Source organism: Parambassis ranga, chromosome 7 (assembly GCF_900634625.1).
Source record: "Parambassis ranga chromosome 7, fParRan2.1, whole genome shotgun sequence".
Classification (NCBI taxonomy): domain Eukaryota; kingdom Metazoa; phylum Chordata; class Actinopteri; family Ambassidae; genus Parambassis; species Parambassis ranga.
Window position 1 is genome coordinate 7,791,805 of NC_041028.1, and position 21,845 is coordinate 7,813,649.

Consider the following 21,845-nt stretch of genomic DNA (forward strand, 5'->3'; position numbering starts at 1 on the left):
GCTTTCCCCTGACTGCCCAGGGTGCTCCCTCTGTTGAGTTACGCACACACACACCGACACACACAGAGACACACACACCCACACACCAAACACACATGCCAGTCTCGCCAGGCAGTGAAATAGGACAGGAGGCTGGGCTGGAGACACCTCTCCTGAGTCTCAGTGATGCCCTAGTTTCTCCTGCAGCCTACTTTTCTCCACTAACACACACATCCAGACAGCTACCTTCATCCACAAACACTGATCCATGCTGACAGGCTCAATGCTGCCATATTTAGTTTTTGACTCTTCTTTTTAATGCCAAATTTTGGGCGAGCATTAATCATTTTCATTTTTGCCATACTGGTTTTTCATGGATGGACATGTCAAGTTGAGATGACATGTTGTTGTTATCTCTGACAGTCTGACCGGACAGCACATTGACCAGCCTAAAGCGGATTTAGAAGCACCAGCCAACACTGTTTAGCCATATTGACTGCCTCTCCATCAGACTTGGTCATAGATCACTACAGTCGATGCTGCCGCTCTGCCGGACACTGATGAGAAGAGCCATGTTGGCCATGTTCACAGTCAATAAGTCAGGCAGCGTAAAACAGTGTGTGATAAGCTCGGCCTGCAGAGAGCCAATATTCCTGGCCACAGATAAACAATCTGACAGAGACATCTTTGATGCAAGGAGGGATGAGCAGCAAATTGTGTGTATCAACTCTTGCCCTCCCTTGAATCCACATTCAGTGATATAGCTAGAATGACAATTGTTGTGTGAAGCAACATGTATTTTTATCACATTTTTAATTCTCAAAGTGTGGTTGAGAGTTTCAGAGTACAAAAAGTGCCTGTAAAGTTGTACCTCTTAGAAAACAGTCAAGTATGAATTACACATAGATCAAATGGGTTTAATGCTCACCCCTGATAAGTTAGATTGACGCTAAATGCTAGCCGGGTTGCTCTTACTACCACAAATGTGTTTTGCTGCCACTAATGGGTAATGTAGCCTCACTCCGATGCAACCTGCTGCTGATGTTAATGTAACCCTTTTAACCGCAGTGACATGGTACTCTGTATGCTGCTCAGCATTGCAGCACTCGCAAGGTCCCCATGACAACAGGCAACATGAAAGAACTGAGAGTAAGAGCTGGCTTCAGTGCTAAAATGAAATGGAGAACGGACAAGGATGTTTGTTTTGTTTTTGTTCCTAATAGGAAGCACTCCAAATTATTGAGGGGTATCTGTGAACATAAGACACAGACAGAGAAGAAGGTGTGGACAGTTTACTTGTCACAATAAGTCACTGAATCTGTTTCAATAACCGTTTAATCTACAAGAAGCAGAAACTGGCTTCACCTGTCACATAGGAGCACAGGTGCAAACTATGGACTGAGGCTTAATTAATTTCCACCTCCTTTTGGGAAAAAAAGTTCAATAGTTCAATACTTTAGTCAAATCAATCATTCTGGACCCTCTGCACCACCGGTGCCTCTGCGAGTGTTTCTGACTTTGTTGGCACATTCAGCTACTTATTGACGTGCTGACATTGAATTAGGTTGTAAAAATCTGGCAGTAGCCTTCCAGCAGAGAGACAAGGCGGAGAGCTCTAAGCTGTTGTATTTTAGTCACATGCAGTCCAAGAAATGGAAAATGGTAACACCCACTGACAAGACGTACTGTTCATGTAAAGGACTGCAGATACACACACACAGAAACACACACACACTCGCAACCGTAAAACCTTAACTACACACACAGACACGTTCAGGCTCCACAGGAGGAAATGGTCTGACCAAGTTAAACAAATGCAATCACTGTGACCTGAATGGGAGGGAGAGTAGATCTGACGGCCTGAAGTGTGCTTTACCTTTCTCTCTCCTTTTTTCTATCAATTTATCTCTGCTCCCTGTGTCTCATTTGCTGTTTGTCTCTGTAGGGGTCACCCCTAAGTTCCACCATTCTTTTCTTTCTCACCACACCACACTTGCTTTCTTTACATTTGCATTTCCCTTTCTCTCTCTCTCTCCTCCTTTTAATGTATTTTTTTATCTTCTGTTGCTTCTCTTTTCCTTTCTTTTTTTGATCCCTGTGTGAAACCTGCACTGGGACCATCCAGTCAGTCACCTTGCTTCTATGACCCTATGCTTACTGCAGAGTAGAGATGACCCCTGAACTTTCATCCCGTGACCTTTCTCTTTCTCTTCTCTCAGCTCCAATCTTATCTCACCATGCAGTGTCGCTTCTTTTCATCTCCCAACATCAGTACTAGCAGTGCTAAAGGCAGGAAGGGCATTGTAGGGCTCAAGAGAACTGGGAACATTAGTTAGAAAATCTAAAAGAAACAGATGGGATTGATTACTGTTAGGAGGTCAATTCTGTTGCTTTAAAGGGCCGTTATTATATATATTAATTTATATTCACATTCTATCTTAAACTTAAAGTTTGTAGAGACGTGCCAACAATTTTTGTTTAAGTTTTTACTGCTGTTTTTTTCACTGAGGGTAAAGAGAGTATAATGAGGACAATGAGACATTGTTCTCTCCCTGCCTTAAATTTCATTTAATTGCTGACTACAATGTCACCCTACTGGGCACATCTAACAGTAGTGTTGTGCAGTCTGCCATTACTGTGAGATTGATCATCAATTGAAAAATGTGTCAAGTGTGTGCCTAAATTCTGTGTTATTGTGGTCTTGCATCCAAAGAAGGAGATCAATCTGAGAATTCAAACGTTTCTCCAGAGACTCATGTATCAGCCGACTGTAGGTAGTTCTCATTTAGAGCTTGATTGAACCACATACAAAGGTAATTGTGCCCCCAGCTCCCTAACCTGTCTCCTCCTTACCTTTGTCACACTGCCACATATGTCATTTATATGCATGAACTGTACAAATTTGTTTAATTGCAGAACTATTTTTATGAATTGGGGTGGTATGCAGTCAGTCGGTAGTGCAAGCTTTGGGGACTTTTCCTATCTCAGATGTAATTCATATTTAAATGTTGTTATGCTCCTTCCCTTCTGGTAATTGTGTTTGCACTTCCTGGTTACTCTTGGAAGTGGATTCACTGAAGCGTTCTGTTGATAGCAGTCTGGTAATCGCTAATTACGAAGACAGGCACACACGCAGCCACACACGCTCATTCATACACACATGCTCGCACACAAATGAGAAAACACTTGTAACCTGGCTATTATTCACCAACATCCTGGCAAGTGTGTGCTTACACTTCCCAATGGAACACGCCTAGAAAAAAACATCTTTAGTGCTACCTGTAGAATTGATATTTAGAAACTTGGCATGCACTTGCTACTCAAAATTGTTGAAAAACGAATATATGTCAGCATTAGACTAGTGCATGGTTTAAGCTTTGGTGTAGCAAGTGACAGTAGCTGAGTGTTAGCGTTAACAACCTGCAATGTAATATACACACACTACACAGGAGAAATAAGCTGTCACAACACAACACTGGCTTCACATTGCAAGCTGAGGTGTTTGCATTCATGCTTTTGAACCCTTGATAAATACAAGTCCAACAATTACTCTCCTTTTGGCTCTGATTTTAGTTTCCAGTAACTCCAAAAAAAGTAGAACTGGTGAACAGCCTGCCAGGTACAACAGGCATCTGTATGCTGATTGTTGCAAGTGGCTTTTTAGAGGTTTTTGTCTGCAAACAGCTGCCTACTGTGGCCAGTGAGAGATCGATGTGAGCAGGGAGCCAAAACAGTAAAATTTAGGCAGTAAAACCAAAACAGTGAGCTGAAAGGCTCAATAAAACTCTGTGGAGTTAAAGGGGATCTGCAAAGTTGGGTAATAGCTCTCTACAGACTCGTCACTCCATTTCACCACCTTTACCTAAGATAGAGTTAGATTAGCTGCTCTAGTAAAGTGACCTCATATTTCTCAGCAAACGTTGAAGGGTTTGTTTATTTTGGAGAAATACCATCTCAAATAGGATTCACAACTCTCTCTAAAGCCCCTTAATTTCCAGAGCAGTAAGGTGCGCTACATAGTGCATAGCTACATAATGATATAATAAGTCCTAGAATAAACGTAACTTTTGAGACTACAGCTCTTTATTCATAAGCTGCAGTATGTTACAACCACTTACCAAAGATAAGTCACATTCATTCAGGGTAAATATTACACTGCCTTTATTAATTCAGATAAGTCATTGCTTGGTAGTGGCAAACGTCTACTTTACCTACATGTTCATTTAACATGGTGATGCAATAGGTACTACTTTAGAGGAGTAGAGTTAATTAAAGCTAAGCAGACCATAGCCAATCAAAAACACGTGTTGTCTTTGGCCATGGTAAAATTAAACTGTAAGCCGTCACTTGTGGGATGAGCCTCTGTAAACTGTCAAAGTTAGTCCGACTCATAATGCAGCATACTGGGAAAGGGTGGCAATCCCTCAGTGTGATTCAGTGGAAGATTGGTTGTGAAGTGAGTGATGATAATGACCTTTCCTCTATGTGCAGTGCACTGTGAGAGTAATTTCTTTCACTTTATCAATTTATCTGTGTGTTTCTTTCATCTGCTCCCTCCTCATCACTTGACAAATGTAAATGAGAAAGTAGCCTATATGTCTGCCCCACAGTAGACTCTGGAAGGCTAAGAAATTGGAATTTTTCTGTTGTGCTATAAAAAACAGACCTTTACAATGTATATATGAAGAAATGTTTTAGACGTAATTTTTCTCTGATAACTCTACTCCGGGGGTAAAAAGTGACATTTTTGTTGCAATGAATCAGTTACTGTCAGGCACAGATGGCATTGTTTTTTTTGTTTTTTTTGTCTCTCAATAAAACATGCCCCAGCACCAAACACTGATAGCGTACATAAAAACAAAAGTCTCTTCTGTACCGGGACATATTTCTAACAGTTTTATGGAGCCGCATAACCACCAACGTTCTAAATCAACACCTTTCTGTGTGTCATAATCATGTCACCCATTTGTCCCATCTACCCGAAACATGGATTCAAACAAGCACAGTTTAAAGTAGTTTGGATGAACAACCACCGTTTTTTGGCCAAATTTTGCTCCATAGCAATCTGGCAACCACAATAACTGCCACCCCCTATTAAATGTCCAAGCTATATTTGTATATTAGAACAGTACACTGGCTCCTTTCAGCCTTGCAGTATCTCCCAGGTCCTAATCAACCATCTATAAGACAATTAACCCAATCAGATTTTTAAGCTGTTGCCCTGAACAATCATAACGGCAGCTCCGAGGAACACTTTTCTGTCGTTTTCACAGATCAGGTTTTAGATTTAAGCTTCCAGCTTTCACAGTACACAGGTTTCTATTGTACATTTGTTTAAAACAAGGTCATCACTGCAAATATCATGCCATTCAAAGGGCCGTTATTCACACAAGGGCTGTTGGCTGAATTCAAGCTTTTTGTATTTATATGTCAGCTATTCAGTAACTCATGATTTATATTCCTCGAATATTCATGTTTTCGTGTGGTTCGGTCTTTTGTATGAACTACGCAGTTTAGACATCACTTTAGACTTTTCTTCTGCAGATCACATAGCTGCACTTTTCAAATGAAATATCTGCTGTATGTCTTCAGAGAGAGTAACTATATTCAACCTTCTTGACTTTCTTAATAAGCGCACTTGTTAAGCAGTCAATTTTCTTAAGTTAAGTCTTCCAGGCCCCACAAATCAGGATCATAATCAGAGTTCATGTTGTCTTAAGCTGTCTTAGGAGAGAGGTGAGATTATTATAGTTCCAGTGTATCTGATTAACCCACATTAAGATCTCTTCTGAGGCATATTTAACCAGTCATATTTGAACCTCTGCATATTAGCATTGACACTATCTGGATCTCAATCTGTCTGTTGAGTCACTTCTCTCCCAGCTTTGCCATTTATTTTCTCATACTCCTTCCTCCTTTTACTCCTGCCACATCCCTAGTTCTCTCGCTACCTGTTGTTCTTCCGCCTCCTTATTCCTTGCTTTTCTGCAGTGACATTTGTGGGGGTGATTATGGATGGTTGTCCCATCCCCAAAGAGCTGTGTGTCATCAGAGTTACTTCCATCTGAGTGACTGGCCATGAAATGTCAGATGAGAGTACAGATGGATGGATGGTTGTGGGTTAGAAGCCCAGAGAGACAATCTTTCACTCTGTTGAGCCCAAAAGAGCTAAGCTTCATTGGCCTGTGACAGGTTTCCCAATAAAAATGGAATACTACTACAACTTATGGATATTTTTATGAGACTTTATCAGTTATGGCCACTGTTATAATAACATGTATTTTTTTATATTGAGGCAGCCTGTGACTGAATTACAGTTACATTTTGGCTCTTCTTTTTATGTATTCTTAATGTATTATATCGGCACTGAACATATTAATTGATGCAGGAAGGTATGGTCAAGTTACAAGTAGTTAGAAATGGGTGATATACTATCATGCTTACAAGTACAAATCATTAAATATGGACAGACTGTAGCTCACTAAGGTACCCGATTCTCATGTTTCTTTTGACTACAACTTTCATGGATTTTTCTGTATGATACAAAGCAACAGACAGCAGAGCTCTTTAGAGAAGATACTTTAAATCAGCCAACAATATTCAAATTCAAATCAACAGATGTAAGTGTCACATTTCAATGAGCAATGTAGTATTCTGTGGTTGTATTCCTTCTTTATGCATCAGTACATACTCATGGAGCAGACATGAAGGGGCCATAGGAGCTCTCCATGGTACTGAAAACATCTAGTATCCTGAGATGAACCTTAAAAGAGAAAAATGTTTTCTCTCTGATTTCCTTCGATTTGCTGCTTGAAATATAAATTCATAATCATAACTATGCCTGAAGGTATGTCTACAAAATGAAAGAAACACATTAGGTAAAGCAGGCATAAAAATACTAAGCTACTGGGTGCTGACTTTACTGGCACAGCATGTAAAGTCAGTCATACATTAATTGCATGGTTAGTGTTAGTTAGTTCAAATTCCCTTTCACTGTCCATATGTCAGCCCCCTGTGAATGATTAGAGCCCGATTGCACAATAGCATATAGACTGCAGAGGGAGACGTCAACCTGCATTGACACGTGCCTGTGTGGGGGGCCGCTTGCATAGGAAGCAAGAGCTATAGGTGTTTTTGACACATGTTGTATGCCATCATAAGACTACATTGCCCTTCATATCTTTTCACAAAGCAGCAGTATATTGATGGGTTTTTGTGGCTACTAATTACTTTTTTCATTAACTACCTAAAGTTAATTTCATGTTTCGTGTCTTGCTGTAATGTGTATGTAATTCTTACACACACAGCATAAATTAAACATGTCACAACGGACACACAAACCCACTCACTGAATGCACACTGCGTCCTCCAGTTGGTAATTTCAAATTCATTGCAAGGGATTATAGTTCAAACTGATTCACTTAGGCTGTATCTGAAGTGAACTAGGGGCAAATTGCAGAGGAATCACATGGGAGTTGGTCTGTAAATGGAAACCCAACCCTCAACACTTCATGTGTCCCTGCCCTGCCTCTCTCTCTCTCTCACACTTTCCTTTTTTTCTTTCAATCGAAGCTTCTTGTCATAAAAATATTAGAAAGAATGATATGATCCTACTGCATGTGGATGTTTAGAATTCACAAACTACAAACGAGTTCCAGGTGTAAATATTTGTTTCAGCTGTACTGACAAATCCATTCATCTCAAGCTTACACATAGTTTGAATATGTCCGTGCAGTAAACCTCTGTCACCGGTACAAAGCCTGCATTTATATTGTTACTATAAACTGCGCCTGTCTGTTGTCTCTTGATTATTGTGACTTTATTAATCGTGTTGTGCCATATGGCTGGGTTTATCAGCAGGTCTTTAAGTTGATGAGCTGTGCTCTCTCACCTGACATGACACAACCTGCCATCATCACAAATCTGTCTGTCTGTCAAAACTCAGATGAGCTCATCCATCACAAATACCTTCACAAGAGCACTCATTCCCACTCAATAACCCCCATCTATCCTGCTCTGGCTTTATTAATGTAACCCACAGAGATTTGGCCCTCCTACAATGGGATGTGACAACCCTGACCGAGCCCTGACCTCCGCACCTCACCTGGGTGTTTGTATGGGGTCTTCACATGCAGGCTTTAGCTGTTTGATAAACAGTACAGCCATTAGGATGTGTGTGAGCACATGTGTGAGTATGAGCAAGAGGGAAAGACATGTGCTGATGGAAAGATAAGAAAAAACTGTCTACTGCATCTGAGGAAATATACTTCTTGCTGCGTATCCATCTTTCTCTCCACCTCACTCCCCACCTTCAGCGTCTGCTCGCACAGTTGGAAACTGCTCCAGGATTCACAGAATTTACTCACTAACCTCACTTATCACATGCACACACACACACATGCATCTCACACCACTTATTGCTGCTTTTCTATCTTTATTGTGTGCAACCCCAGCTTTATTTCTGTACCATGTATAATGGCTCAGATATGGTATCATCAGAGACAGGCCAGCTTGACTAAATGGGAGCGGCAAATTGACTGTAGTATTAGGAAAGAAGGCCCTCTATCAGGCAATCTGATAGGATCCCATTAAAGAAAGCTTGCAGATGAATATGATTAGCTTTTCATCCCTCCTAATGGAAACATCTTCTGCAGAGGGGAGGAGATGAAATGTTTTGTAGTGATAGGGCCTTTGTACCACTGATGGGATTGTTATTGCCTAATTTGGGTAGAAAGGCCATTAAAGTTCTTAGAAGGGACGATGAATGTTCTCTGTAAGTATGCTCACAGTTATAGCTGTGGACCAGTGGTTCACTGTGTGTGGGCAGTGCTTTACTTTGTTGATGCGAAAACCACCCTCCACTTAAATGGCTTCATATTGGGCTTGTTTTTGCCGAAATTTGTGACTAATGAGTATGAGGTTCCATCTCCAGTTTCATCTCTCCTCCCAAATAAACTGAATGGGTTTTTTGTGTGTTGTTTGTCATTAATGTGTGTATCTGTGTTTTTTTTTCCAACTGACTGTGACAGGAGTGCTTCATTATAGAATGGCTATCATGAGCACAACTTCTTAAGCAAATTATTGTTCATTTATGGAGAGCCTTTCGGGTACTGTTTGCCTCAGATAAGAAGCAGCGCTATTGTGTGTGTGTGTGTGTGATTTGTCAAAGTGGATCAGTTTGAAAGGTGCTATTTTAGTTACATTTTTTGAATATTGGCACCTCTGTACCTAAGGAATTGACAGGACTCTTCTAATTGTTTCTCATGTTTTTAGACTTCATTGTGTATCCTAATTTATTATGAGGCTTAAAAACTGATATATCTAAAAGAAAACCACACAGAAACATGTCTCCATTCATTTGCAGAAGCAGTTGACTGACTGGGTCAGCACTCTGCCAAGTCTATATGGGCCTATAATATACCAAATGCATCAGGGGACCAATGCCAGATGCTGTTTTATCTTTGTGTACTTAGTATACACCAGTGCAGTGTCCTCCCAAAAATGTGCCTGTTGGTAACAGAGCAGTGAGTGATTAAAGTCATTTGTCACAGGAGAAATTGGGTTTGAGTTACTGTTCAGAAAAAGGACAGCCATGAGGATACACCCACAGGCTCTCTGCAAGCCTGAGTATCAGAGGGTAATAGTGACATTTGTAAATAAACAGAAAATCAAAAATCTCAGTCATTTGCTATGGTGGAACCATAGTATTAAAATAAATAATGACAACAGGTTTCCCACAGAGTTAAAGTGTAACATTATTAATTTATTAAAGCGTGTGTTTTCTGTGTAGTATGCTCTATGCATGATTGTGCGATTCCATTAGCCCCCAAGAATAACTGCACTTCCCTGTAATACCACCTACAGCATCTCTGATGTATTCACTCTTCATCTTACTGGGAGCACTGTTTCCCTTTGTTTTCATTGTTTCTGACATGTTGCATTGTTTTTTAAAGGGGTTAATGTTACAAGACAGAGAAGAAGCTGTCTGCCTTGCAACATTTTGTCGCTGTCTTTCTGACTTTACTTCTACTTTCTGTCTCTCAGAGCAAAACTGAAGTAGTTTCTCTGTGAAGTAGTAGTTCACTTATAACAATATATTCTTTATTATAAACAAATCAACACACTCATTGCATATTTCTTCTGCCTCTGGCTGCACAAAAGGCTGATTTGAGATCAAATGAATAAAGGATGAGTATTTAAGAATGGTTGAATGCAGTTTTCTGGAAGCAGTTTTTTAAGCTGAGTTAAAGGTTCATGTGACTTCCAGGTCTTTGCATTTAAGGCTCATTGCTTAAAGAGTATTTGTTGCGGGTTTATTTATAGGCTAACTTGAGTCAGGTCTAATAAATTCAGTTGAACTTCTTGTTTAGCTAGAAAACAAGAACAAATTACCTGCTCTTTTTCCTCATGAATAAGAAACGACCTCTATTAGAAATAAAGGTTGTTTTTCCAGCTCAAGTTGTGCTCCTTCAGCATTAGAATTTCTTTTCTTTCTACTGTTAATTCCTCCAGCGAGTCTTCTTCCTTGGGGAAAAAAAAGGATTTTATATATTTATTTTAATTGTGTTGCCTGTCTTTCGCATAAAGCCACCAAAGTGCTTTTGACTTGCAAATGTTTCAGACTGAATTGGGTTAAATGACTTTTGGGAAATGTCTCTGGCATTCACAGTATGATCCTCCTTCTCTTCTCCAAAGGTTAATAGTATCTGCTCTCAGTGAAAGAGTCAGTGGACTTTACTTTGCCATTCAGTCACATGTATGTTTGGTTGGATTCTCCCTCTGTCTGTCTTAGGGTGGGTTGGAGTCATCAGTCAAGGGGATGGGGATGGATACATGCAGCATGTAGAATAGGAAAGTAAATTAAATTATTTGATACTGCATGTGCGAGTGTGATTTGAATGACCTCTAGTTGACTATGTATGGTGAAGCTGAGCTGCCACAGACACATTTTATAATAAGATGTTTTACTAAAGTATCCTCTCTTTCTGTGTGTCATCTCTCTCAGGTACGGAGACATGGTTCCTAAGACGATTGCAGGGAAGATCTTTGGTTCGATCTGCTCTCTGAGCGGGGTGCTGGTAATTGCCCTGCCTGTCCCTGTCATCGTGTCCAACTTTAGCCGCATCTATCATCAGAACCAGAGAGCAGACAAGCGGCGGGCGCAGAAGGTACAGGTGAACACAGTTTTATTTCGCTTCAGCTGGGCCTCAGATGGTTGGACCTACAGACCTGCAGCTCCAGAGGGGAGCTCTGACGTCTCCCTCTCCCCCAGAGGAGGGGACAGCATAGTTTTTCCCTGAGATTATTGTGTGTGTAATGTACTTCAACAAACAGTAGGCACATGGTTCCTATCCTTTCCAGTGAGTATGACCTTAATGGACTTTGATGTGCAAAATCACACCCAATGAATAAATGCATCCATTTTAAAGAGATTCTTCCCCTCAATGTAGAACAGAACAGCTGCCTTATCAATTAAGTCAAAGCTGGGGCTGAGGGATCAGTGATCAAACCAGTAAAGGGCTGAAAGGTGGAAAGATCATAGTTAATAGCTAACAAGACACTGTGAGGAGCGAGGAGAATGTAGGACAGGCCAGAGAGGCAAATATAAATGGCCGCTATGGGTTTTGTAACTTCAGATAAAATATCTCTCTTAAACTTAGAAGTCTTGTTGCATAGACTGAACACCTACTGCAACACATTCCTTTGAGAGAGCTGCCGGACTTTACAGTCAAACAGTGTTTAGCTAGCCAAATGAAGTTCTTGACTTCACAACTAAATCTCTGCTTCTACCTTTGGTTGCAAATCAAAAATGCATGCTGGGGTTGTTGCATTGTTAACGGGTGCTCTCTGATTATATTGCAGGCACCCATAGCCCATGTTTGATGAGCACATAAAGTATCATCCTTAACATTTTGTAGACTAATCTTATAAAATCTTATAAGAACTTCACTATGCAGCCACTCACCGACGAGTGTTTGTGTATCCGAGGCAGAGAGTCAGGATTGAAAGAGGTTTAAAACTGCAATAATGAGCTCATCCTCCTACCCTCTAGCTATTTATGCACTGTATGCTAAGTTAATTTTATTTAAAATGTCGAATTCCCCCAAACCTAAGTGTCCATTTAAATCCACAAGATAAATGTTATAATCACTCTAATCCAATCTAAAAGTAGAATAGGCAAACAAAAATCAGCATCAGCAATTTTCTCCTCTTTGCACTTTCTTCTTCTGTGGTCTGTCCTTGAAACATTTTCTCTTTGTAAGGACAGCAATAAAACACACACACACAGGTGCAATTTATGATGAGAATTTAGAAACTGGTGTTTTAAAGCTGGAATGTTTAAAGGTCTTGTCCTCTTTTGGGTAAATGGCCTAGGCTTTAGACCTTTATAGAATCGCATTGTGGTGTGGTGTTTATGAGCCAAACTGTGTAGCAGCATCAGCTGGCTCATACACAGGACCGGGCTGGTAATCATACTTTGAGGGCAATCCTGACAGTTTTTGTTCACCAGAGATAGATGGTGTGTTTGTTTGGTGCTGGCAGACATGCACACACTGACACATATTTTCAGAGTCCATTCCTCTCTCTCATCACTGTCATTCACACCTCTCCTACCAAGGCTTTTTCCACTCTCTTGGCTTATTCTTTTTTACATCTGTCCTCTTCTCGTCTCCTCTACCTCCATCCATTACCTCCCTGCCACCCCTTCTGTCTCTCTCTCTCTCTTACCATCTCTGTGATTAATGCCATCCATCTCAGCACATGTTCAAATCTGTTTAAAGTCCTGCAACTGTGGTCTGACCACTGCTTGGTCTTAACTAACTGTAACCTTGTCTTCCACGCAAGACTCTGTTGTAACATATCCAAGTGTGCAGCGAGGAAAAATTAAAAAGAAGAAGCAGAAAGAGGCTTGAAAAGTTGAAAAAATTATCTACAAAGAATCAGACTTAAGACGCTAAGATGTGTAGATACAGGAAAACAAAGAGAGAGGAGAGGCGCTGTGATGAGGAAGGCCAGAGGGAAGGAGGGAGCAGAGGAGGCAGGGGAAGCATGGACGGGGGATAGTGCTGGAGGCTATGTGTGTCCTAATGCTGTGTTCTTTCCTGAAATAGCTATCACCCAGATGAGGTGCTGGCTGGAAGGAAGGTGTACGTCTGTCTGTTTGTGTATGTATGTACATCTGTTTAAGTAGGAATCCGTGTGTGTGTTTCTGTGTGTGTGAGTTTGTGTGTGTGTTCAAGTGCATCAGCCGTACATCCTGTCAATTTAGGCATGACCTTGATCTGTTTCACCTTCCTGTGTGCTCTCTGAGCCGCAGTATGGTGCAGTGTCCCACACAGCTCTCAGGACCAGACACCCACACCTTCAGAAGCACCCACCAATGGACCACTGTAGCATGACAGTGCTGTTCTCATTAACTAGAACTAAATGACTCCCTCAGGCACTTAAATGTCTCTTTTGCTTGCCTGCAGTGAGGTCAGCAATTTGCTCAAGCACCAGTAAGCACCCAATGGATAGCTTTTCTCCCTTTTCATATCAGCATGACTAAAACGTCTTATCATCGCCTTCACAGTAATATTCCACCTGGATGCTTTGATCCTTCTGAGAGTTATTACTACAGCAAAGCGAGGTCTAAGTGCCAAGGATGATGATAGATTTACAAATGTGATATTTTAGAGAATTTAGGAGAAGCCATTTGCACCCTCTCTGTCTTTAATTAGGTTTAAGTGTTGCTACTCATTTAAGCTTGTATTTCTAAAACCAGTATGAATGTCTTAAATTTCATACTTTATTAGGCTGGTAGATGTTGCGGAAATGACATTTCAATTCAACATCTTTTTCTGTCATTTTTGCTATGTGCATAATAACAAAGCAAATTTTTAAAATATTTCTTAATTTTTGTACATTTCCATCAGCTCCATCTTTACTTTGTGTTTAGTGCTAATTAGCAAATGAATTAGTAAAGAAGATGATAAAATTGACCTGCTAAATATCAACATATTAGCATTGTTTTGGTGCATATGCAGCTTCTTGTTGTTTTGCTGCTTTATCTCTAAGCACAGTCCTTCATGCAATGGGTTTTACTGACTTTTTTATAAAGTGCTGCTGCCATATGTTCAATGCATTAAAAGTCACATTATTTTATGTTTATTTGACTATTGGTTGGCAGACAGCGCCCCATCATACTACAAAGCCCTCAGCTTATAATAGAGCCATTATCATGGTATGGTCCACGCTTACACTGCTAATGATAGCTGTGCCTGTCTTTTAATGTCTGATCTTACTCACTATATCCTTCACTATCACATTACTGCAGTCTACATAACATGCAGTGTTCTTTGATGTTCAATCAACTCAGTGACATATGACCTACTCTGTCATTAAATCAGCCATTTAGCAAGTGTCACTGGTCATTTACCAAAGCAAAACGTCATTTGCTCACATTTATTGCCAGCGAGTGCTTGTGTTTCACAGAAAATCCATTCCTCCTCAGATCATTTCTTACAATAAGGCTATGTTTAACTGAGAGTAAAATAGAGTATCCATTCAAGATGGCCTTTCACAGCACTTAAACGATGAAGGGAGAGCAGATGTGGGGGGCAGGGAGGAGAAATTACTGAGGAAGGGCAGCGTTAGTCTACTGTTCTCTGACCCCCCTCACGCTTTCCCTCATTGCATGCTTTCCTCCTGCTTTTCCTACCACCCGTCCACATCTATCTTCATTCAGGTCTAATTGTTAGCTGTTCTGGGCTCCCATTACAATTAGCCATCCATCTGGGTGGTGGTTGAGAGGCAGTCCCTGATCAATCTGACCGCACAAAGGGAAGATACATGAGGATGTCACTAGTTGCTGCATATGTGACAAGAGGGAACAAACAGATGTATGTATTCTATACCTCACCGCAGTCCTCAGGTCACTGCTTTTGTTCTGTTATGAATGGAACAAGTCCTTCACTGCCTATACATATGCTCCCATAATGTGATCTTGAAACAAAGGGTCCACGTTGAACTGGCTGATTTAGTTGCTCATCAGAGATGATTTGCATAAAGGTCCCCAGGTAGGACTAATTGCACATTCTGACCGGGGGGGGGGGGGGGTTAAATGGAGGATCACAAAGGGCAAGTGACACAGAAAGATTAAAAAGGAGGGTAGTGGGCAGGAATCAAAATGAGCTGATGTTCTAAGAGTATCTATGGTATACTCTCTCAGCTGTGGTTCTATAAATTATACGTCCATATATCCTATAAAACTGGCATGAACCCAGGTTAGAAAAATAAGGGCAAAGATCTATGTCTTATCTTTCACTATACCTCCCATTAGGTCATTTTAAATTTCTGCTTTGTCAAATTCCTCTTTTGTTAAGTTTGTGCGAATAGAACTTGTCCACAGACAGAGGAGACAGCTACCTACGGCATTTCAGGGACACACTGCAAATGAAACCTGACAAAAAGCATTTTTAGGTTGAAAGGCATGAGGAGGGTTCATGGACAACCAGAAAAAAACATAATGTCACCTGCTGCAGTTTCTGTGGCATAAAAATTAAGTGAGATTTATGATAAGAATACCGAGCTATTCTCTCTGATTCAGCTCTTTAAAGTCAGCCTAACTACATTGTCTTCATTTTTAACAAGATAGATGTCTCACTGATGAAACTGCTGTCCGTTCTCATCTAAGAAATGACAGAAGGTGTGTTTTTGTTTGATAAATACACATTTCTTTCATGATTTAAAATGACTTCTTTTTTCCACATCACAGATCCTGTAATGTTGTTGAGTGAAACATTTCTTTGGTCGATTGTAAATCTAGCCTCAGGTGTAGAGTGGCGCAATATCTATAGATATCTTTCATTGTTTCCTCTGCTTTATTGTTCCTGAAATTTCAGCTCACGTCCTTTTCTTCTGTCTCGTATTGAACCGATTTGTGTCTTTAGTTGCACCAGTTGTCTTCAAACTTAGTCAATAGTAGAGTTACTAAATGTTGCATGACACTGGCTTGAGGGTGGCATGACAGAAACAAAACAAAAACCCTGCTCCCTCTTTCCTGCTCGCTCCGTTTGCTCTAAATCATCTGACTATTGTTTTTAGCCCTCCCTCTGAAGGTGGAAGTCAAAAGGTGGAGATGACTTCTGGCTGAGAGTGTTTTGCCCTTCTAGACGATCAATAAAGTCGTCTGCAAGATGCAGACTGAAAAGACAGAGGGATGTTGATGGGGGACTTCACTGTGGGGGGTCAAGAGTTCTGTTATGAATTATGTCCTTTGGAGGAAAAAAAAATAAAGAAAAACAGCAGCTCACAGGGCACACAGCTGCACCTGTCTCTTTAAAGCGGAGGTAATCCAGGCTTAGCAAAGGTATTTTGTCTCTGAGTGGTTTTAGTCTGAGGTTAAGCTGTCTTTTGCTACCGTTATACCTGTGGGCCAAAGGTGTTGGAGGACTTGATTTCCACAGAATCAATTTCTGCCATTGTCCAGAGTTTCCTGCCCTCAACAACTCCCAGATGGATTTTCTAGGAGTTTTTTTTTTTCCAAAAATCTCCTCATTTTCTCTCTCTCTCTTTCTCTCTCTGGCTTTTTTGTTGTTTGTGTCTCATTTTCAGTGTGTGTGTGTGTGTGTGTGTGTTATCATGCAGCAACATACCTCAGAGGAAGTAACTGACTTAGTTCCTTCTGGCTGAAATGTCAGCACATATAAAAGCAACTCTTAAGATGAGTGGCAGCTGCAAGACAAAATGAGACTTCCACGGTTATTTGTGTGTGTGTGTGTGTGAGTACACATGTGTGTGGCTGGGCGGTGTGCTCCCTCATCAGATGGTCTCCTCTCCTCTTTCACTTGTATGTTTCCAAGGCAGGCCTGAGGCAGAAACTAATCTGGTCTCATAGCTCGATTGCTCTACTTTTCACTCATCCAAATCCTATATAGGCAGTCAAGCAAGGCACAACACACACAACTCACAAGGTGCTATGAATTTTTTAACTTTAACTTTCAACTAAAAGATGAACTTCTAACAAAACTTCCTGGCAGTGCTCAGCAGAGTATGGCATGGGAGTGACTATGTGGGGTGTTTTTTTTAATCATTTGAGGATATGCCAGGTTAGCTCCCTCGGCTGGCAGCAAACTCTGTTAGAATGAAGCTTTTTGTTGGCTTGCATCCTATAGCTATAATCTTTAAAGTGTGATTGATCCTAAATTGTGGCTCCATGGCAGAAAGATGGGAAACAAAGAGGGTTAAAAAAAAGGTTTGGATAGGTTTATTGGCTCCTAAGTGTGTGGAAACATCTGGACTGTTTTGAGTCAGCAGTATAGAGTGTCAGTGTTTGGAATGGTTGGCAGGTGTTAAAATATTTAGGATTTTTAAAGAGCCACTGTTTTTCCAAGGTTGTTTGATTTAATGTTGCTACATCCCAGCTCTGTAAGTCACATGGTCCGTATTAGTGATAGTTTCACACCAAGTAATTTCAAGAGCCAAATGGTTTTTTTAAACAGAACCATCTGGGATGATGTCTTTAAAATCAGTGGTAGTCACAACCGCTTCTTCATCATCATCATCATCATCATCCGCACCTTGAACATGCCTATAGCTGCCAGCAGTTCCTTAAAGGACTCCGATTAGGTTGACTTTGGTGCACAGTTTATAGCCTGGCAGGATTGATTGTCACCTGATCTCCTGATTAATACTGAAGCAAACTACCACCAGGAAAGAGTTGGTTGCCAAGATCATTTGGCTAATTACCTGTTCAGTTGCAGAAAGTACTACTTTTAACAACATGGTTTTTATGTTCTGTAGCTTATAAACTACAAGTCAAGGTTGTTTACTTTGTCTCTCGCTCCCCAGCTGGTGCTCAGCGTACCAGCTGATGTCAGTCAAACACAGACACTGACTTGGCCCTCCAGCCAAAAAATTATCTTTCATTTACTTGGAAAAACAATACTACATTGCAGTTAATAGGTTTATTACACCTCAGCAGGCTATTTAAAAATGCAGTAATGTCTTTATTGGAGAGACTCGGGTCATACACTGTTCCATGTCTGACACCAGCATCAGTCCTGCACACGCACACACACTTGCTCCTAATCCTCATTCTTCAGAAAGAGCAATGCGCCATCCTCAGAAAGATGAAGCCATTGCAGGAGTGCAGTTCCTCAAACGGCCAAAAGACTGGTGCCAAAAGGGAGACAACCATCATAGACCACCACTTTACAACAACCAGTTTAGCAGTTAACTGTACATACCAACCTATGGGTGACACAGGGTTTATCCCTCTTCATAAATAGTGCATGCTTGTAATGCAATTCAATATTTGTATTTGTTTATTCCCATTGTCCATTACACCATTTTCTCTATATGTGTTTATTTTGTGTGCTCTGCACCTGTGGTTACATGTCTGGCAGCAGCTGTATGAGTGTGTCTGTAGAGTAGTGATGATGTTTTTGGCCATTGTGGCACTCTTCTGTTCATGAAGGCCCTCTGTCATTGGTTTTCTTTCTTGTTCTCTGTAATGCTTCACCAGCAATTCAGGCTCAATCTGCTGTGGGGTGGCTCTGCCTGAAAGCACAGATGGACTGTGGACATGAGTCCCAGAGGCTTCAGGAATCTATCAGAGAATTGCAAAAGTAGATTCAATCTAGCGGGACATGTTCTTAACATCCCCTCCATTACCTCTGAGCTGCCTGGCAACCATTGTCACAGTCAAAAGGCTCCCGTTTGCATGGTGACCCCCAGAGAGACGATCCCATTGGCTTAGCACAATGCCAGAACATAAAGAAGGGTTATCCCAGAGGCCTGTTAGGAATGCTGTGCCAGCACAAATGTTGATAGTGTGAGGGCACAAAGAGGGTGAGCAAAAGTTGTCAAGGAGAGCAGGAGGGAGGATGAGAGAGACAAAAAAGATGATGATACAGGAGAACTGGAGAAGAGAAGATACACATTTTAAAGGATAGCGGTGTTTTAGATGCCACACTGTAGTGCCGTTTTGTCACACTCCACATGTGTGGGTTCACATGCACTTCTGTTTATCGTTCCCGCCTCGCATTCAATCACTAAATCACAGCATGAGCTATCTGCAGGTCAACAAACAGTGGCGTGTTTTAAATGAAACTCAAGTGAGGGGATGAGCTGGAATTACCATTCATTACCATACTCTTACTGAGCCAGGTATTCTTGCTTGCACTTTACATTATGTGGTTTGCATGTATATGTATGGAAATGTGCCTGTGGAGAGGAGGCGTGCATGCATAAGCACACAGAGATAAGCAAACATACATCCACACAGTCAATTAACCCCCTAGCAGCACACAAAGCCCCCCCACCCACTAAAACGAGCTCTCTGCTTATCATTTACATAGCTCACAGTCTCCTTCTACCAGCTCCTGCTCAACAAACCCATCACTGTGTTTTAAAATGCAGAAAGCAAACACAAATAAACTTTGAGGCTGCTTGACATCCAACTCTTGACTTTGATGGGAAAATGGTCGCCCTTTAAAATGAGAGTGGCTCAGATTACACTATTCAGTAAAAGCTGTTGTCCTGAGAGGTTTATGGAGACCCACATTTTCCTATCGGCCTGTGCACACAAACTAATGAGCACTCAGACGTCACACACGTTCACACAGAAAAATAAACAATGGAGCTAACTGTGTCAAAGCTACTGATGTATAAAGATTCACTTGAAGGACCAGACTGTGTCTGTTTTTTCCTTGTATTTCTTTTTCCTTTCCTTGTTCATCTTTGTTGCCGAGTGCCTCATCTGGCATATTTGACAGGATGAAAGAAAGAGACACTCGACTGTGAACTAACCAGAATGTACTGCTCTGATGCCTAAAGATGCGTTTAAGCTGACAGTTAACACTGTGGCTCAGGTTTGAACAAGCGTAGAATTATGGGAATTTATTTTTGCTAAACAAAACTGCTAACACAGCAGCAACAAAAAAAAACCCAACAAATAGATTTCAGTGTTTTTAATACAGAGCGACACTGAGCTGCAGCTTCATGCAGGATTTACCTGCTGTATTCCTAGCTGCCACTCTAACTGGTACCAACCCAAGGAACGTGTTAACGTGTGTTTGCCATAAATCATTCATAAGTATCACTGGAGATCAGAGTGAATTTATCACAGGAGATCAGAACGAATGCTTTAGTAGCCTATGCTTGATTTGATCTATAAGATCACAACTAAAATATCAACCATACACAAAAAAAGCTGAAACTTAAATCAGTGGGATGTCAGGTGCTGGAAAAATCACTCAGAGTCCTCCTCTGAAGTCAGCTATAGTGGGAAGTTCATTGGTATACTGTGTGTGTACGGTGAGACGGGTTAGAACATCAGCAGGGTAAGATATTATGATCAAAGGGGAGGGAGGAGACACCACTGTACTGCTAATACTGCATTGATCAGCAGGAGGGCTGTTTATGATGAATGTGGGCACCAAGGTCAAGAACAGAGGCACCTGTAGAAATTTAAGACCAAACCTTAGTTGCTGCTGTCCGTACTATATATTATTATTATATCATCGTATTATATTATTGTTTCCATCATTGCTGGACAAAGAAAAAAAACCTCCACAGTGCAGCATTGTCTGCGTTTTGATAGATTTCACATTGTCTGTATTGGCTAACAACAAAATGTAATTTGAGAATTGGATCTGTTTGTTTGTCTTTCATCTGCATATTAATTAAACATCATTAATTAAGGTGCTAACAAGAGTTCACTGTCAGTATTGTGATCAAGTCTCTGATTAAAATTACCTAGTGATTTTGCTTTTCCTATAAATATTTAGCTCAAACACACATATGAATTTCACTAAGCTTACCTGAACTCTTCTTATGTGGCACTGGTCAACCAGTCAGATGGTGTAAAGAGGTCAATACATGAGGTAGCAGATGGTTTTCTGGACGCTTTCTCGCTTATACCACCATGTGTGGATCCAATCAATGTAAGAACACAGGATTACTGGACTAACAGGTGGTTTCTCTGGTCTCTTAACTCTGCAGAAAGCCCGTCTGGCCAGAATACGAATATCCAAGACAGGAAGCTCCAATGCCTTCCTCCACAGCAAGCGCAACGGCCTGTTTAACGAAGCTTTGGAGCTCACGGTAAGACCTGTCTGCGAAGCCCTGCAACCCTCATACTGCATGTCATTTCACACACCACCACACATGCTGCACTTACATTTAGAAAAAGCCTGACCTCTAAGTGATTGTTTAAGTCATTATCCCAGCACCCCATCAGACCAGCTAACTGTGACATCATTCAAAAGAAGGCACTTCTAATGTGAGCATCACCAAGCCCAGCTGCCCAGCTGAGGAACAGGCTTAAGGCAATGCAGCAGGAAGAGTAAACACAACTCAAGAATGTTAGTTGCTTCACCGAAATGTGGCGGTTCACAGGCACTATAGTGGCCTGGGGCTGACAACGCACAAAAACAAGTGCTCCTTCCACCCGTGTCTCTATTGCTTTGTCTCTCCTCAGTAACAATGGAGGGGACAAAATCAGGGTGGCACCAGTAAAACTCGAGTTGTAGTTGAATAATGCAACAAATTTATAGTAGTCCTGAAGAGAAAATACAATACACTGAGAAAAAAGGGGAGGGGGGCTTCAGTGTGGTTATCTGTAGTTATGTAATAAGTTTTATTGATTATACATGAATGTGCAGCTTGCCTGCACAGGAAGGATAAAGCTGCTTTATTGTGGGTTTCCAAAGATTTGAGATGTTGCTGTTTAAAAGTGTTTATAGTTTATTTTACCACTCAGAGAACATCTTCTGTGTGCTTTTTGTTTATAGTACACAGACTGTGGTAAGAACACTGCTTCATTAGGGCATCCACAACCAGCTGTAAAGTTAAATAAATATAATATTTGTGTCATTACT

The 21,845-nt window shown here is 41.0% G+C and overlaps 1 protein-coding gene across 3 annotated transcripts in view; it reads left to right on the forward strand.

The window, feature by feature from the left end:
• kcnd3 (potassium voltage-gated channel, Shal-related subfamily, member 3) overlaps positions 1-21,845 on the forward strand; it is an 80,743-nt gene that overhangs the window by 51,873 nt on the left and 7,025 nt on the right. For all 3 annotated transcript variants that reach the window (XM_028410915.1, XM_028410916.1, XM_028410917.1), the window contains exons 4-5: positions 10,985-11,153; positions 20,968-21,069. In XM_028410915.1, the coding sequence (XP_028266716.1) occupies positions 10,985-11,153; positions 20,968-21,069 (271 nt within the window). The remainder of the gene's footprint in view (positions 1-10,984; positions 11,154-20,967; positions 21,070-21,845) is intronic.